Source organism: Zingiber officinale, chromosome 4B (genome assembly GCF_018446385.1).
Source record: "Zingiber officinale cultivar Zhangliang chromosome 4B, Zo_v1.1, whole genome shotgun sequence".
In the NCBI taxonomy this organism is placed as follows: Eukaryota; Viridiplantae; Streptophyta; class Magnoliopsida; order Zingiberales; family Zingiberaceae; genus Zingiber; species Zingiber officinale.
Genome location: NC_055993.1, coordinates 65,266,699 through 65,281,185, shown reverse-complemented (window position 1 = coordinate 65,281,185; position 14,487 = coordinate 65,266,699). Strand labels below are relative to the sequence as shown.

The following is a 14,487-nucleotide window of genomic DNA, read 5'->3' as shown; positions in this document are numbered from 1 at the left end:
CTTCCGCTTCGGCTCCGCTTGCTTGGGTGATTTCAGCCATCCGGAATAGGGCTCACCCGAACCCAACTTCCGGTCTTCTCGAGCAACCTTCCGCTCCGGCTTCTCGTCCCTTGGAAACGCCTCGTGCCTCCTTCTTGTCCGCCCGCGTACTGTTCCGCAGCACCTCGTCCCGCGAATGCACCGAGTTAGTCAGCTCTCTCCCGTGTTGTCCTTCTCACTAGCTGCGTCTTTTGCTCGATTTCCTGTGCTCTTAAGCTCCTGCACACTTAGACACAGGGTTAAACACAACAGGACCTAACTTGTTTGATCACATCAAACAACCTTGGGGTACCAACACAACAATCACAAGCAAATGCAGATATATCTCCAAAAGATGCATCGCACATCATATGCAAAATGCACGTGCATGCAACATGGTCATCCCACCCACCTCTTAAGATACCACGACCCCCTCACAACGTCAGATATCACTATCCCTTAGTGGTCGGGTGGTATGACAGGACAAGTGGCAACTGCTCCAGCTATCACTACTCATGAGTGGCCGAGTGTGCGGCACTAACATGTTTGATGACTAGCTTATACCGTAAGGGAGTTGGTGGCCATATATATATATATATATGACCGACGACTAGCTCATACCACAAGGGAGCTAATGGTCACCTGCATGCAGTGCAATGATGAACATGATATAAATAATCATGATACCGACACGATCCTCATCAATGCAACATCCCAATCATTATAAACACCTCTAGTACAATAATCCCTCCAACACCTATATTTATAGATATAGGTAAATTCAACTGGTGTTTACTAAACAACAAATACTAGACACGTACACATTATACACGTATGTACCCTACAACGTATGTATAATCAACATGACATCTTCAATAGTCTTACCAGATACATGCACACAACCACATAGGTATATTAAGCAAGAAACCTCCAATAGTCATACCAGACACATAACTCACCCAATATACAAATGGATAGTTATCAAGGTAAACTCCTACAACACATATCAATCATATGTACACTCAACATCATATGCATAATCAGCATGTTAACTCAGTTAATCAAGACTGTATATAAAATAACTAGATCATCTCTAAGGTCAAGCAGATAAGTATCAAGCAGGATAACAAACGAACATATTTAAGGTAAAGTGACCTAATCCATCAATCAAAAACGACCATGCACTAAGTTCAACAAATTTAAGAGACCAAGGAAGAAGTACCCGCCTTTATATGTAGATCGTGCCAAATGTCTTCAAATCCAAAAGATCACATCCAGCTCGAATCCTATACAGGATACGAGGCAAAACTAAGGATCTACATTTAATGTATCAACCTTTTAATTAATTCAAAAACTAATTCCGATGAAGAATTCTAATTGGATCAACCCAGTCACTACCTATCTCAACCTTATTAGATCTCATCATTCTATCACATACTCCAATTGAATCCATCTAAACGTAATCTAATAACCCATACGAAATTCATAAAGAACAGATCATTCTCAATAGGAATTCAAAGAAAAAGTCACTGAAACAAGCTCACCTGAGTGTATGAACAATGATCGGGTACCGCAACTTCCGGATTAGCTTAATCCTATTGATACCAAATCTAGAAATTAATCAACCATATCCATGGGTTGCTTCCGCATCCAACTAGTAGAACAATTAGGCTTTTGAAGTTTTAGAAATCAAGAACACAACTTACCTCCAGTCGGCAAACTCTTCTCCCATCTAGATCCCCAACAGTAGTATGCGCCGATGAGATCCACGATCGGTTTAGCAAGAACCTGATAATACACTATTGGATGCCTCTCATTAGTCCGGATTAGAGAAGAACAACTAAAGATAACTCACTATGCTAAATCCATGAATCCCTAAAGATCTGGATGGGGAACACCTTGGATGGTCACCCTCCGATGATGGCACACGATCGGACCCTAGCTTGTAGTAGCTCGAGTTGCTTCTCCACAGATCGCTCAACGAGAAGGCAAGGTGAGACGACATCGGTGCCCAAGGGAACAGATCGACCGCGAACAGACTCAGGCGATCGCTGGATCCAGTGGTTGCTTAGCCGGGGATGCCTGGGTGCCGTCGAGATCTGGTGGCACACACCCAACGTCACGGTGAGGGCAAGGTTGGGGGTGGAGGAGGAGCTTCGGATCGGGTGATGGCGGTGGCACGATTGTGAGAAAGGATGACACTGTGGCGTTGCCATGCTAGACTCTCACAGTAGGGGTAGCGGGTGGACGACAATCCATCGATAGCGGCGATGGCGGAGCACTCCGTGGATGCGACACCGACGATCGGGTGGGGAAGCGAGTCGTCGGTGGCGACGAGTAGAGGAGGAGGAGGAGATCGGGAGAAGAGGAGAAGAATGGGTAATTAAGGAGTTAGAACTTAGGGTTTTTTATTTATACCTTAGGGTTTAGGGTTAATTAACTTTGGGTTAATTAAATCAATCAACTCTCACTTTAATTTGGATATCTAAACAGGCTTTTTCTTAACCAAATCGATTCATCCCCTTAAACGTGTCATACGGATTCCGCTTAAATCTCAAAAATTTTTAAAAATTCCCGAAACATCAAATAATATTATTTCTCCAATCACGCTTATTATTTAATTTGCCGTATTGAATACTTGTTTATTCCGGTGTTCACACTCAATTGATCGAAATTAACATAAGACAATGACATTGTTGTAGTAGCTAACAATCGATAAAAACTAGTTGCTATATGTTGTAGCATAATAGATCATATTCAGATAGTATTAATTTTATATCTAGTGGGTCCTATGGGTCCCCTCAGTTTGTTTTGTAATCTGAAAGCATAGTATTATTTAGATCTTCATCCTCAATTGATAAAAATAACACATGATCAATAAGCTATTGTAGTAGGTATGTAGCTAGCTGCTACACAATGAATTAATTATGTTCAGACTCTAAATCTTAAAATCCAGTTTAGAAATAAAGAATTTGAACCTGCTAGACAACTTAAGGGTATTTTAGGTAGTTCTTGTTCAATAGGGCACCCATTTGATAATTTTTATAAAAGGAACGCCCATTTGATAATTCATTAAAGTTGAGGCATCTTTTGATTTTTATCCAAATTATATTTAGTTTTTTTAATAATATATTTATTCTATCTTAAAAAGGTTATTTTTTATTGTTTACTTTGTAGATTAACAGAGAAAAACAATTAATGAGAGATTTTTTTCATGGATAGAGCGAAAAAAAACACATTGTTAAAGAGGTTAAGAATTTTTTTCTCATTGTTTACCCTCGTGGACATGATGAAGAGAAACATTAACAATGAAAGAGTTATCTTTTAATGAATAAAAAAAATTAAATTAATGGTTAAAAATAAAAATAAATAATTTTTTAAAATAAAAATAATAAATGAATTTTAAAAAAATCGCGCAAGCCTTAGTCGATGCCGCAAACTTGTGATTGCCTCCGAGAAGTTGCGGCCTTGTGGGGTCTCGACTATCACGCAGAGGATGCTGCAATGTCGCGATTGTATGTCAATTCGGGTGGGTCGGGCTCCGGTCTTTTTTTTTTTTAAATCTCAATCCGAACTCGAATTCAAACCTGAAACCCTTAAATCTGAACTTGACCAATCCGAATCCGACTCGAATAACTTGAAAAACCCGATTCAAAACAACTTTTTTTTTGCTATTTTCTCTATAATTCTTTACTTTTTTTCTCAATACTCCATCATTATCATACTAACATTGATATTAATATACATAAAAACATCTTAATTTTCAAAATAGAATTTGATTTAACCCCAGAAAATCCACTAAACTCTCAATTCGAACTTGACCCGAACCCTACTTGAAAATTTTCAACCCGAAACCCTTCAACCCGAAGTCGACTTGAATCCGAAAATTTCCAATATGAACTTGATTTTTTTCACTTCGACTTGGGTTGGGTCGTTGGGTTTGGTTCATTTTTGACACCCCTAGTCTTTGCGGCCTCACTGTGAATGCCTCAAGACCGCGACTATCTCCTCGACACCATGTAAATGTCGGTCCATGGGCGAAATGAAAGATTCCGCTAGTGTTGATCGACACAACACATTATTTGATTCCTTGTTGTTTAGGGGGAGTGATTTAATCCTATTTTGATCGTATGATAATGCAACTGACGCCAAGGATTGAAATCTTGTGCCAAGTCGGTTGAAATGGGCAAAGCATTTTGTTCCGTTCGTCAGCTAGCATTGACACGACTTGCCACCAGGCCACCAACAACTGCGCAGACGTCACATGACTACAGTTGAGTCGGTCGTGTAATCTAGCGACCGCTCCATAGGGGTTGCATGACCTTCGCGACTGTGCCGAGGTTGTGTTGTCCGGTTTTTAATTAAAATTGAGAGTTTTCTTTTTAAATTAAAGCTGAACTTAGTTTGCTCAATCAATTCATAGATATAATAGGGATAATTCAAAAAGACTTAATTAAACCCTAATAAAATTATTTAATTAATTATATATTTTATTTATTTTAATTTTAAAAATATATAACAATTATTTATTTATTTCTTAGCTATGTTATTATTTTTTTTAATGGATCCGATCAATCCCTAACTTGAATAAATAGCCAAATATATTTCTTAAAATCCTAATTGAATTATCCTATTAAAATATATAAAACTTTATTTAAAATTCTAAAAATTTCTAATAAAATTTTATATATTCCTAAAACCTTTCGTAAGAGTCGCGGTGTCGCGATGGCATCGGCGTGTCATCGTATTTGCAATTTGTTTTAGTTTTTTTGGTTTCGTTAATTTTTTATTTTTTAAATATGTATTTTTTTTATAAATAAACTATTATTAATAATACTAACAAAATATTAAAAATTATTTCAAAATTTTTAAATAATTTTAAAATTTAATAAATATTTTATAAAATAATTTATTTTTTAAAATAATTTTAAAATTAAGTATAAATTTTAAAATAATTTATTTTTTTTAAATATAATTCTTAAATATTTCAAATATTTTTTTTAAAATTAAAAATATTCAATGACAATAAACATAATTTAAGATTTTCAAATAATTTTATAATTATTTTTAGCCTTTCAAATGATTTTATACTTTTAAATTTAGTTTTGAATTTTGAGAATTACTTATTTTTAAAATATTTTTTATAAAAATTTAATAGGCATTATCTTATCAGAAAATATTGAAATATAAATTCAATATATCAAAATATAAAGCATATTTAATAATCAAATATTAATAAAATTAATATACATTTATGTTTAAAATTTTAAAAATATCAAACTATACCGGTACAGTGCAATACTATATCGGAATCGTATTGTTCCGATTCAAGACTAAAACCTCGGTATAGGTCGAGATTTTAAACCTTGATTGAGGCTATATCTTATCCATGGAGTTATTTGTGAAAAGTATAATATTCATTGCAACTATTTAGATAATTCGATCTAGATATCATGAATCTAAGCACATCCTATAAATGTAGTTTGTGACCGTTTTGCCAAAGTTTCTCTTATTTATTTCATAGAAGTAGTGTTGTTTCCTCGCATCGTGTCACTCTAAGCGTATCAAGTACTTATGAAGTAATGCGATCAACTTTTTTTTTTCTCTTTTCTTGAATGATGAGTTTATACTATGTACTAAAATTTAATGGATGATTGTTATTTAGGTCAAAAGCAAAGACAGATGCATATGCTTTTTTATGGATAGGTCAATGATATGTACAAATTTTATGAGAAAATAATTGTAGAATTTTAAATTTAGCAACAAATTAAGAAATAAACACCAAGTAACTTTCAAAATATAAATTGTTCGGACATATCCATTGTTGAAGTTGCTACTAGGATTGGTCTAATTAAGTGATGGAATTTAAAAATAATTCCCCCCTTGCAATGCATTGTGCATTGGGTTAAATTAATCTTGTATCATGTCCTATGTATGATCTTGGAAGTTTTACAGGAAATAAAATTTCGATGAAAACCAAACTATCACAAACATATTTGGTCATTTGTTGTTGGCATGTGGACATAGTCTTGGTAACTAATTGGATCTTTAGAATGGATGGACTTGCTTGGTTTTGAAGAGAGGAATTGAAAGTCTTGTTATGGCTTGGTCTTGTAGCAGTTTGTGAGAGGAAGCAAGATGGCTCACCTTGTATATTGAGAAGACCTTCGGAACAGCATGCAGTGTAGGAAGATTTTGAGCTATGTTTGTTGGGTGTTCAAAAAGTCAATAAGAGGGTTTCCTAGGTGATTTTGGCCGGTTCTTCCACAGGGTGTTAGAGTTGAGTGGGTAAGCCCACCTAAACCAATGGGCTAGAGAAAGAGGCTTCTTTGTCATGGTTGGTGTGCAAAAGGTCCTAAATCATATTGCTATAGAGGTCATGTTGCTTTGCCTACTTGTTCCTTGGCAAACTAAACTTGGCTATAAATTAGACAAAAAATTGCACGAGTGTGATATGCTGCGAGAAATGGTATTATGGATGAGCTAAGGGATTTTCTTCTATTATTGTTTCTTAAGAAGAATGAGGAGGTGATAAGGTTTGCTTGGCTCATCTGCTGCCGAAGAGATCTTTCCATTTTAGTGGTGGCAGAAGCACGGGGCAATGGTTTTGAAGATGATTGGAAGTTGTCCTTGTTTGGTTTAGAGGAAGGGTAGGCGTGCAAAGGTGGAGGAGGTTCAACAGGAGGATCTAAGAACAAACTAGCAAAGACTTTCCTAGTGTTGGGTTCGACTAGAGGAGGTGAGAATCACCATGAGGGAGAGGGGTAGAGGAAAGTGGGTTGAGGGAGGCAAGGTTTAGTAGGTAATTAAGACTTTCTTGATGTGGTCGTTGGTTGTGGTGCTCGATTTGTAAATGGGTGTGTTGGAAGATGTGCAAGTGATTGGGATGAAGCAATGTAGGGGAAGGGCAGGGTGTCAAACACCCTTTAGAAATTCAATTTGATACCAACTGATGTAACACCACAAACCAACAATCTCAAGTAGAGAATAAATCTCAATACTTAATTTAAAATTTTATTAATTGGATGATCATTCAACAAGGGATGGTGGAGTGTTAAGGTTTTTTAAAGGTTCAATCTACATCTCCTAATTCTACAAACATAAAATACATTTTTTTCTATTTTATCTTTACTAGTTTAAAATAGAAACTTATAATTTCTATAACATTTAAACCTTCTAATCTAAACTTTCAATTTAAAATTTCTAATTTTACACCATACAAGTAAATTTGTAAATTGATAGAAGGGAATCTTTCATTTCTAATTATCTTCTTGTTTATTTATTTTAGTTTGCTGTTTTGGGTTCTTAAGGTAGTGCGACAATTATGTGTTAGTCATGGTTAGTGGCTTTGCTGAATGTTATTTAAGGAGGCATGTTGCTAGGTAGATCCTTTGGAGATTTGCTTAAAGACACTTAGTCTCAAAAGGTGCTAAATGAGATAGAAGCTTTAGTTATTACATGATCTGTGGCATGTTGAATGTTTCTTCTAATAGTAAAGTTATTAGAGGGTTCTTTTGGCATTGCATACTATGGTTCACTTAGGTTCTTTGACCTCAAAAGTTTAATTAAGGGAGGTAAGAGCTATCTTGTACAATAGCAAGGTTGTCATTGTTTTTAGTTTTTCCGCAAGTCTATTCAAAGATGTCATCAAGTGACCTTTTTGGATTAAATCTTTGGACTTGATTTTAGGGGATAAATGACTAAATGAATATGAGTTCTTGCTGTCTATTGGGCCTACTAATATTGGCATGATTCTTGAATTTTTTTGTTTGCTTTTGAGGTTGGTTTTCTGGTAAGGGTTCAGGGATTTCCTTTGTTGTTTGTCTTTTTTGTTTAGTATATTTCAACTTAATAGTTCTTCTTTGAGTATGTACTTTCACCTCTTTTAGTCTAAAGATGTTTTGGGGAACAATCTAGGAAAAGAATATTTCAACAAATGTGGTCAATATAATCTCCCATTTGGACGAGAGTACCAAAAACCTCTCTAAAATACATAAAGAGGCTGTCTGACCAGGAAACTTCATAGATGTAAGGGTGTGTTTCAGGTGAGCACGGTGGATCCCATCATTTAAACAGATGGGGTCCATCATAGTCCACCAATCACGATCAGTGGACCAGAGGATCCCGTTTGGTTTCAGGTGTAAGTTATATTCTAGTTAATGCATTGTTGAAAATCACATTCAAGCAACTTCACATTTATTATCTTTTCTTCACCATCCGAAATATATAGAAGATGCTAGTGCACTTCCATATATTTGTCTATTTTAAGTCGAAGACACCTCACTATGTTAAATCTATTAATTTCTTTCTCATTTTTATTCAGTTATTCATGAACTTGTTCATTTTCATCTTTTTGTACTAATTCATATAGGCGATGGTTTGAGTTGGCATTGTTCTAGTTATATGTGTATTAAGAACTCTTTTTCTTTGTCTAGTAACTAATGTGACTTTGCTAGACTTTTTTTTTCCTGATGACTCTAGTGCCATCCTTCTTTTTAACACTAAGATTTGTACTCCTACACTTGACATCTATATCCCTTACATCTCTCAGTGATGAGAATGATGATGCTGCTTCTCATCATTTCGGAATGTTGACAAGTAATGATCCTTATTTTGTTAAGTAGCACAATAAACAAAATACAGAATTAAGAAAAGAAATTTACTTTAGGTAGCGGGACTAAGCTGCGCTGTATTTTTTGGGGATGTATATTAGAGATATTAGTTATATATACAACAACAACAATAACAACCAAGCCTTTTCCCACTAAGTGGGGTCGGCTGTATGAATCCTTTTACGCCATTGAGCTCTATCTCCTATTATATCATCATCTATATTTAAATAAATTTTATCTTGTTTTATTGTTGCTAACCAAGTCTTTTTTGGTCTTCCTCTTCCTCGTTTTATATGTATGTTTATCATAGTTTCACATCGCCTAACTGGAGCATTTATTGGTCGTCTAAGTACATGTCAGTACCATCTTAAACGTGTCTCTCTGAGTTTTTCCTCAATAGATGCAACTCCTACTTTCTCTCTAATGCTCTCATTTCTTATTTTGTCCATCCTCGTATGTCCACACATCCACCTTAACATCCTCATCTCTGCAACTCTCATCTTCTGCTCATGTGCTCGAGTCATAGCCCAACATTCAGCTCCATATAACATAGCAGGTCTAACTGCTGTTTTATAGAACTTATCTTTAAGTTTAAGAGGTACTTTACGGTCACATAAAACACTCGACGCTCCCCTCCATTTCACCCATCCTGCTTGTATTCTATGTAAGACATCTCTCTCAATCCCTCCATCATTTTGTAAAAATGATCCTAAATATTTAAATCGCTCGGTTCCAGGCAACTCGTCCTCTCCTATCTTAACAATTGTTTCATTACTTCTAATATTGCTAAACTTAAATTCCATATATTCCGTCTTTAATCTACTAAGCTTAAAACCTTTCCCTTCTAGTGTTTCCCTCCAAGATTCTAGCTTAGCATTTACTCCTTCACGTGTCTCATCTACCAAAATAATATCATCTGCAAACAACATGCACCACGGTACTGTGTCTTGAATGTGTGCAGTGAGTTCGTCCATAATTAATGTAAAAAGATAGGGACTTAGAGCTGATCCTTGATGTAACCCTATCTTTATTGGAAATGCTTCAGTTACTCCGCCTGAAGTCTTTACTCTGGTCGTTACATCCTCATACATATCCTTAATTAGTTCAATATATGTTACGTTAATACCTCTCTTTTTTAAAATTCTCCATATAATTTCTCTTTGGACTCTATCATATGCCTTTTCTAAGTCAATGAATACCATGTATAGATCTTGTTTTTGCTCTCGATATTTTTCAATTAATTGTCTAAGAAGATGTATAACTTCTATTGTCGACCTTCCAGGCATGAACCCAAATTGATTTTCTGTCACTATGGTCTCCTTCCTTAATCTTTTTTCTATTACTTTTTCCCAAAGTTTCATAGTATGACTCATTAGTTTAATACCCCTATAGTTTGTACAAATTTTGTACTTCTCCCTTATTCTTATATAAGGGAATTAGAGTACTTATCCTCCATTGATCAGACATTTTTTTCGTTTTCAATATCATGTTAAATAATTTTGTAAGCCATTCAATACCTTGTTTCCCTAAGCACTTCCATACCTCTATCGGAATATCATCTGGTCCAATGGCTTTTCCATTGTGCATCTCATTTAAAGCTTGTTTTACTTCTGAAGTTTGAATTCTACGATAAAAATTAAAATTTCGATGTTCATTTGACCTAATTAAATTACCTAAGTTAAGTTGGTCTCCTAAACCTTCATTAAAAAGTTGATGAAAATACCTCTTCCACCGCTCTTTTATTTCTCCATCGCTTACTAATACCCTATTACATTCATCTTTAATACATTTTATTTGGCTAAGATCTCTTGTTTTTCTTTCTCTCACTTTAGCTATTCTATAAATATCTTTTCCCTTCTTTTGTATCCAATTTTTGATATAACCGTTCAAAAGTTTCATTTTTTGCTTCACTCACTACTTTCTTAGCTTCTTTCTTGGCTATTGTATATTTTTTTAAATTTTCCTCGTTCTTACAAATATATAATTCCTTATAAGCTATTCGTTTTTCCTTCACTTTCTCATTCCACCATCAAGATTCTTTACTTAGCGGTGCATGCCCCTTTGACTCACCGAGGACACTCTTAGCTATTATTTTCAACTTTGATACCATCTTATCCCATGTTGTATTAGAGTCATCGTATATTTCACCTAATGCTTGTACTTCTACCTTCTCTTTAAATATATGTTGCTTCCCATCCTTTAACTTCCACCACTTAATTCTAGGAATTGTATATATTTTCTTTCTATTGATACTATGTTTGAGGCGTATATCCAATACTACTACCCTATGTTGGGTAGTTAAGCTTTCTCCAGGGATGACTTTGCAATCTTTACAAATCTTTCTATCCTTCTTCCTAACCATAAGAAAGTCAATTTGCGATTTATTATTCCCACTTTTGAATGTGACTAAGTGTTCTTCTCTTTTCTTAAAAAACGTATTAGCTAATATAAGGTCATATGCTATCGCAAAATCTAATATAGTTTTCCCTTCCTCATTTCTCGTTCCAAACCCATAACTCCCATGTACTCTCTCATATTCCTCATTTTTCACTCCGACATGGCCATTTAGATCACCTTCTATTAAAATCCTTTCATTTGGTGGAATATTTTGTAATATTTCATCTAAGTCCTCCCAAAACCTTAATTTGGTAGCTTCATCTAATCCTACTTGTGGTGCATATACGTTAATTATGTTCATAGTTTCTTTCGCCACTATTATCTTAAGGGTTATAATTCTATCCCCTTTTCTAACTACTCCTACAACTTCATCCTTTAACAAACTATCTACAATAATACCCACTCCATTTCTTGTTTTACTTTTTCCAGTGTACCATAACTTAAAACCCGAGTTCTCTATCATCTTTGCCTTCTCACCTGTCCATTTTGTCTCTTGTACACATAAAATATTAATTTTTCTCCTAATCATCATATCTACTACCTCCATTGATTTACCAGTGAGAGTTCCTATATTCCATGTTCCAAATCTTAGATTATTAGTCTTCCTATCATATTTGTTCTTATCTAACCTATGGTGTGAGAACTCTTGCCTATTTAACACTACACCCAAGTTCTCATGGAGATGTAGCGGTCCTTGCTGAGACGTTACAGTCGGACCCTGTAACGCGAACTCTTGCATATTTATCACTACACCCGAGTTCTGGAGATGTAGCGGTCCTTGCCGAGACGTTACAGTCGGACCTTGCAACGCGTTCCTTCCGGGGAACAACCTAGCATTAGCACAATAGTTTAATGGATTCATTCATGAAATTTTGCCATAGTTTGACGCTGGCTGGCAACCTAACGCAACCCTCCTCCTTTATCCGGGCTTGGGACCGGCCATGACTGGTCATCATGGGCGGAGTTTATTAGTTATATATAAAGTAACCAAAAAACTAAACAAAGTAATTTTCAGAAAAAATGATGTATATGCAAACCTAGTTTGTTGATGAAGTTGCCACAGGTTTCAATCTCTCAACTGGTAAAATGAAGCAAATTACCTCTCTTTCTACCTTTTGCACTTCTACCTTGAACTGGATCAAGCTGTCTTTATAATGGATATTGGACAGGATACTGTATGATGCTCCCTCTTTGCTATTTGTGAGTGGGGTTGCAATGTTAGGTGGACAGATGCTGTTGGGGTTGTTTATATTGGATAGAAGACTGAGGTGGTACTCTAAAATTAGAATGCAAGTAAACTAGGCAAGATTGGATCTTGCAGCTTGGTGAGGCATAACTAGTTCTTTCTTGTTGTAACTGGGAGAGGAAAGACATGTGGATTCATTGTTGAACAAGGGTGAGTTAGATTTCAGGGGAAGTGAGCTGACCGTGGTTATCAGGTGTGACATGTAGAAAATAGGGATTTATTGATCTACTATGGGCAAATAGGGTTTTCTGGTATTGAATCAGTGTCAAAGTTGGGCTGTAAGGTAGAACTATGGGGACTTTAGTGGTCTCTCTCTTTTAGGCCATTACAAAAATTTAATTTGTTAAAAGTTGGCATAAATTTTACTAGGTTTTATAGATAGAAAGAATAATAATAAGAAGAATTTAACAAGTTCTCAAAAAAAGAAAACTAGAATTTTATTTTTAATTTTTACCCTACCCCGCCACCACATCGTGTGAAAATGGTAAAATAAATTTAGAAGTTTGTCATGTTGGTTGGAAATGTTGGATTCAAAAAGTGGACCAATGATCTTGAAACCAAAACATAATTTTGAGATTTCCCTATCTTTATGGTATTCTTGCCAAAGCATGTAAAAGCAAAACTGTGCAAGTCCGAGGAGACTTGGTAATTGAAATCACCTGGCATGGGTTGACTATGCACATCTTGGCGTTCTCTCTGTTTTCGGAGAGCCTCCAAGCCTGACTACACTTCCTTCTAGTTTTTATTTAAGGGCTGCATGAAGATTTTGCAGTAGAAATGATTCATGATTGTATCTTTAATGAAAACATTAAGCACCCTTAACCAACCTTCTGAAGTTGTACTATGATATCATACACATTCTCAGTTGGATACAGTTATTTTTATTCTGGATATGTAAAACTGGACTTGGTGTTTGGTTAAAGTGGCAAACTCTACTAGGTATACTAATTTGTTCAGTTCTTTAGAATAGCTCGTATTTATTGCTGGGGTTTTTTATCCCATATAATTCATGTAGAATTACATCGTATGTAATGTTTGAAAGCTTTCTTGTCAAACCAATGTCACATTTGGATATTATGAATATTCCTTGTCTTGTTTGTCAAATTTTTCTTTCCATCCTTTTCGCTAAAGCAATATGCACATTTGATACCGTAGGAGGCATTGTGAATAACACGTTGAGGCCTCCAGTGCCTGCTACGTGTGACCCAGAATGGAGAAGGTTAATGGAGCAATGCTGGGCTCCCGATCCAGTGCACAGACCATCCTTCACCCAAATTGCCGGCCATTTGCGAGCTATGTCAGTGCAGGCTAAACCAGCCAAATGCTAGATAGTGTATATTCGGGCAAATATATTTTCCAGTTTGATGAGTGTTACTTTTATTGTTTTGAACTTGCGTGATAGAGTAACGCATGTTATAATTCAGTCAATTTAGTACGATATCTGCATATGGAGTCGCGTTTTATTTACTTGTAATTTGGAATCACATAAAGTTTATATATCAGCTACCTAGTTTGTACTATATTGCCTTCTGTAGGATCTTCCGTAGCTTGGAGATCCTACATTGGATGAAGTATGCAATGGTAATTGTAATCAAGAATTTATTTTATTTTTTATTTTTTATTTTCAAATTTCAACGTGCTGAGGCCGTTGTTGATATGTGATTAACTCGAAGTCTTGTGCTGCCTGTGTTATCAGTTCAGTTTTGGACGTCGCACACAAATCGCTTACATTCTACTTCAGCACCCACAGTCTTCGAAAAGGAGGATTAGGATTCTTGCATCCTCTATCACCGCAAAGCATTGAACTAAACTAAGCCAAATGCTCCCCTTTAACCTGTAAAAGCTACCTCAACTCAACTTTGGCTCTTTGACCGATGTTCCATTCAGCTAGTTATCAGTCAACTAAAACCACCTTATTCATCCCGGTTGAGTTGGTTTGTTACTCAGGCAAACTCCCCCAAGATCCCAACTGAATATAATTCACTCAGAGTGAAGTAAACCAGATTCGGAACTATATCAGTAGGATTAGCACTCAATTCAAGCAAGCACATGCAGCATAGCCAACATCACTCATCTGGCTATGATAGCGATTAAGGCAACAATATGGCACTCTAGGGAGAATGTGCACGCATTCTCCTCCTTGACTAGTGCACATGAACAACCAATATAAAGGGTGGAGGGCTTCATGGAGGTGCTCAAACATAGAAGAGGGAG

General features: G+C 35.8%; 1 protein-coding gene across 1 annotated transcript in view; it reads left to right on the top strand.

Annotated features, from left to right (window-relative positions):
- LOC121978293 overlaps positions 1–13,793 on the top strand; it is a 28,957-nt gene extending 15,164 nt beyond the window's left edge. Inside the window, exon 11 of the mRNA XM_042530657.1 lies at positions 13,429–13,793. Within this exon, the coding sequence (XP_042386591.1) occupies positions 13,429–13,601 (173 nt within the window). The 3' untranslated portion in view covers positions 13,602–13,793. The remainder of the gene's footprint in view (positions 1–13,428) is intronic.
- Positions 13,794–14,487: the final 694 nt, after the last annotated feature.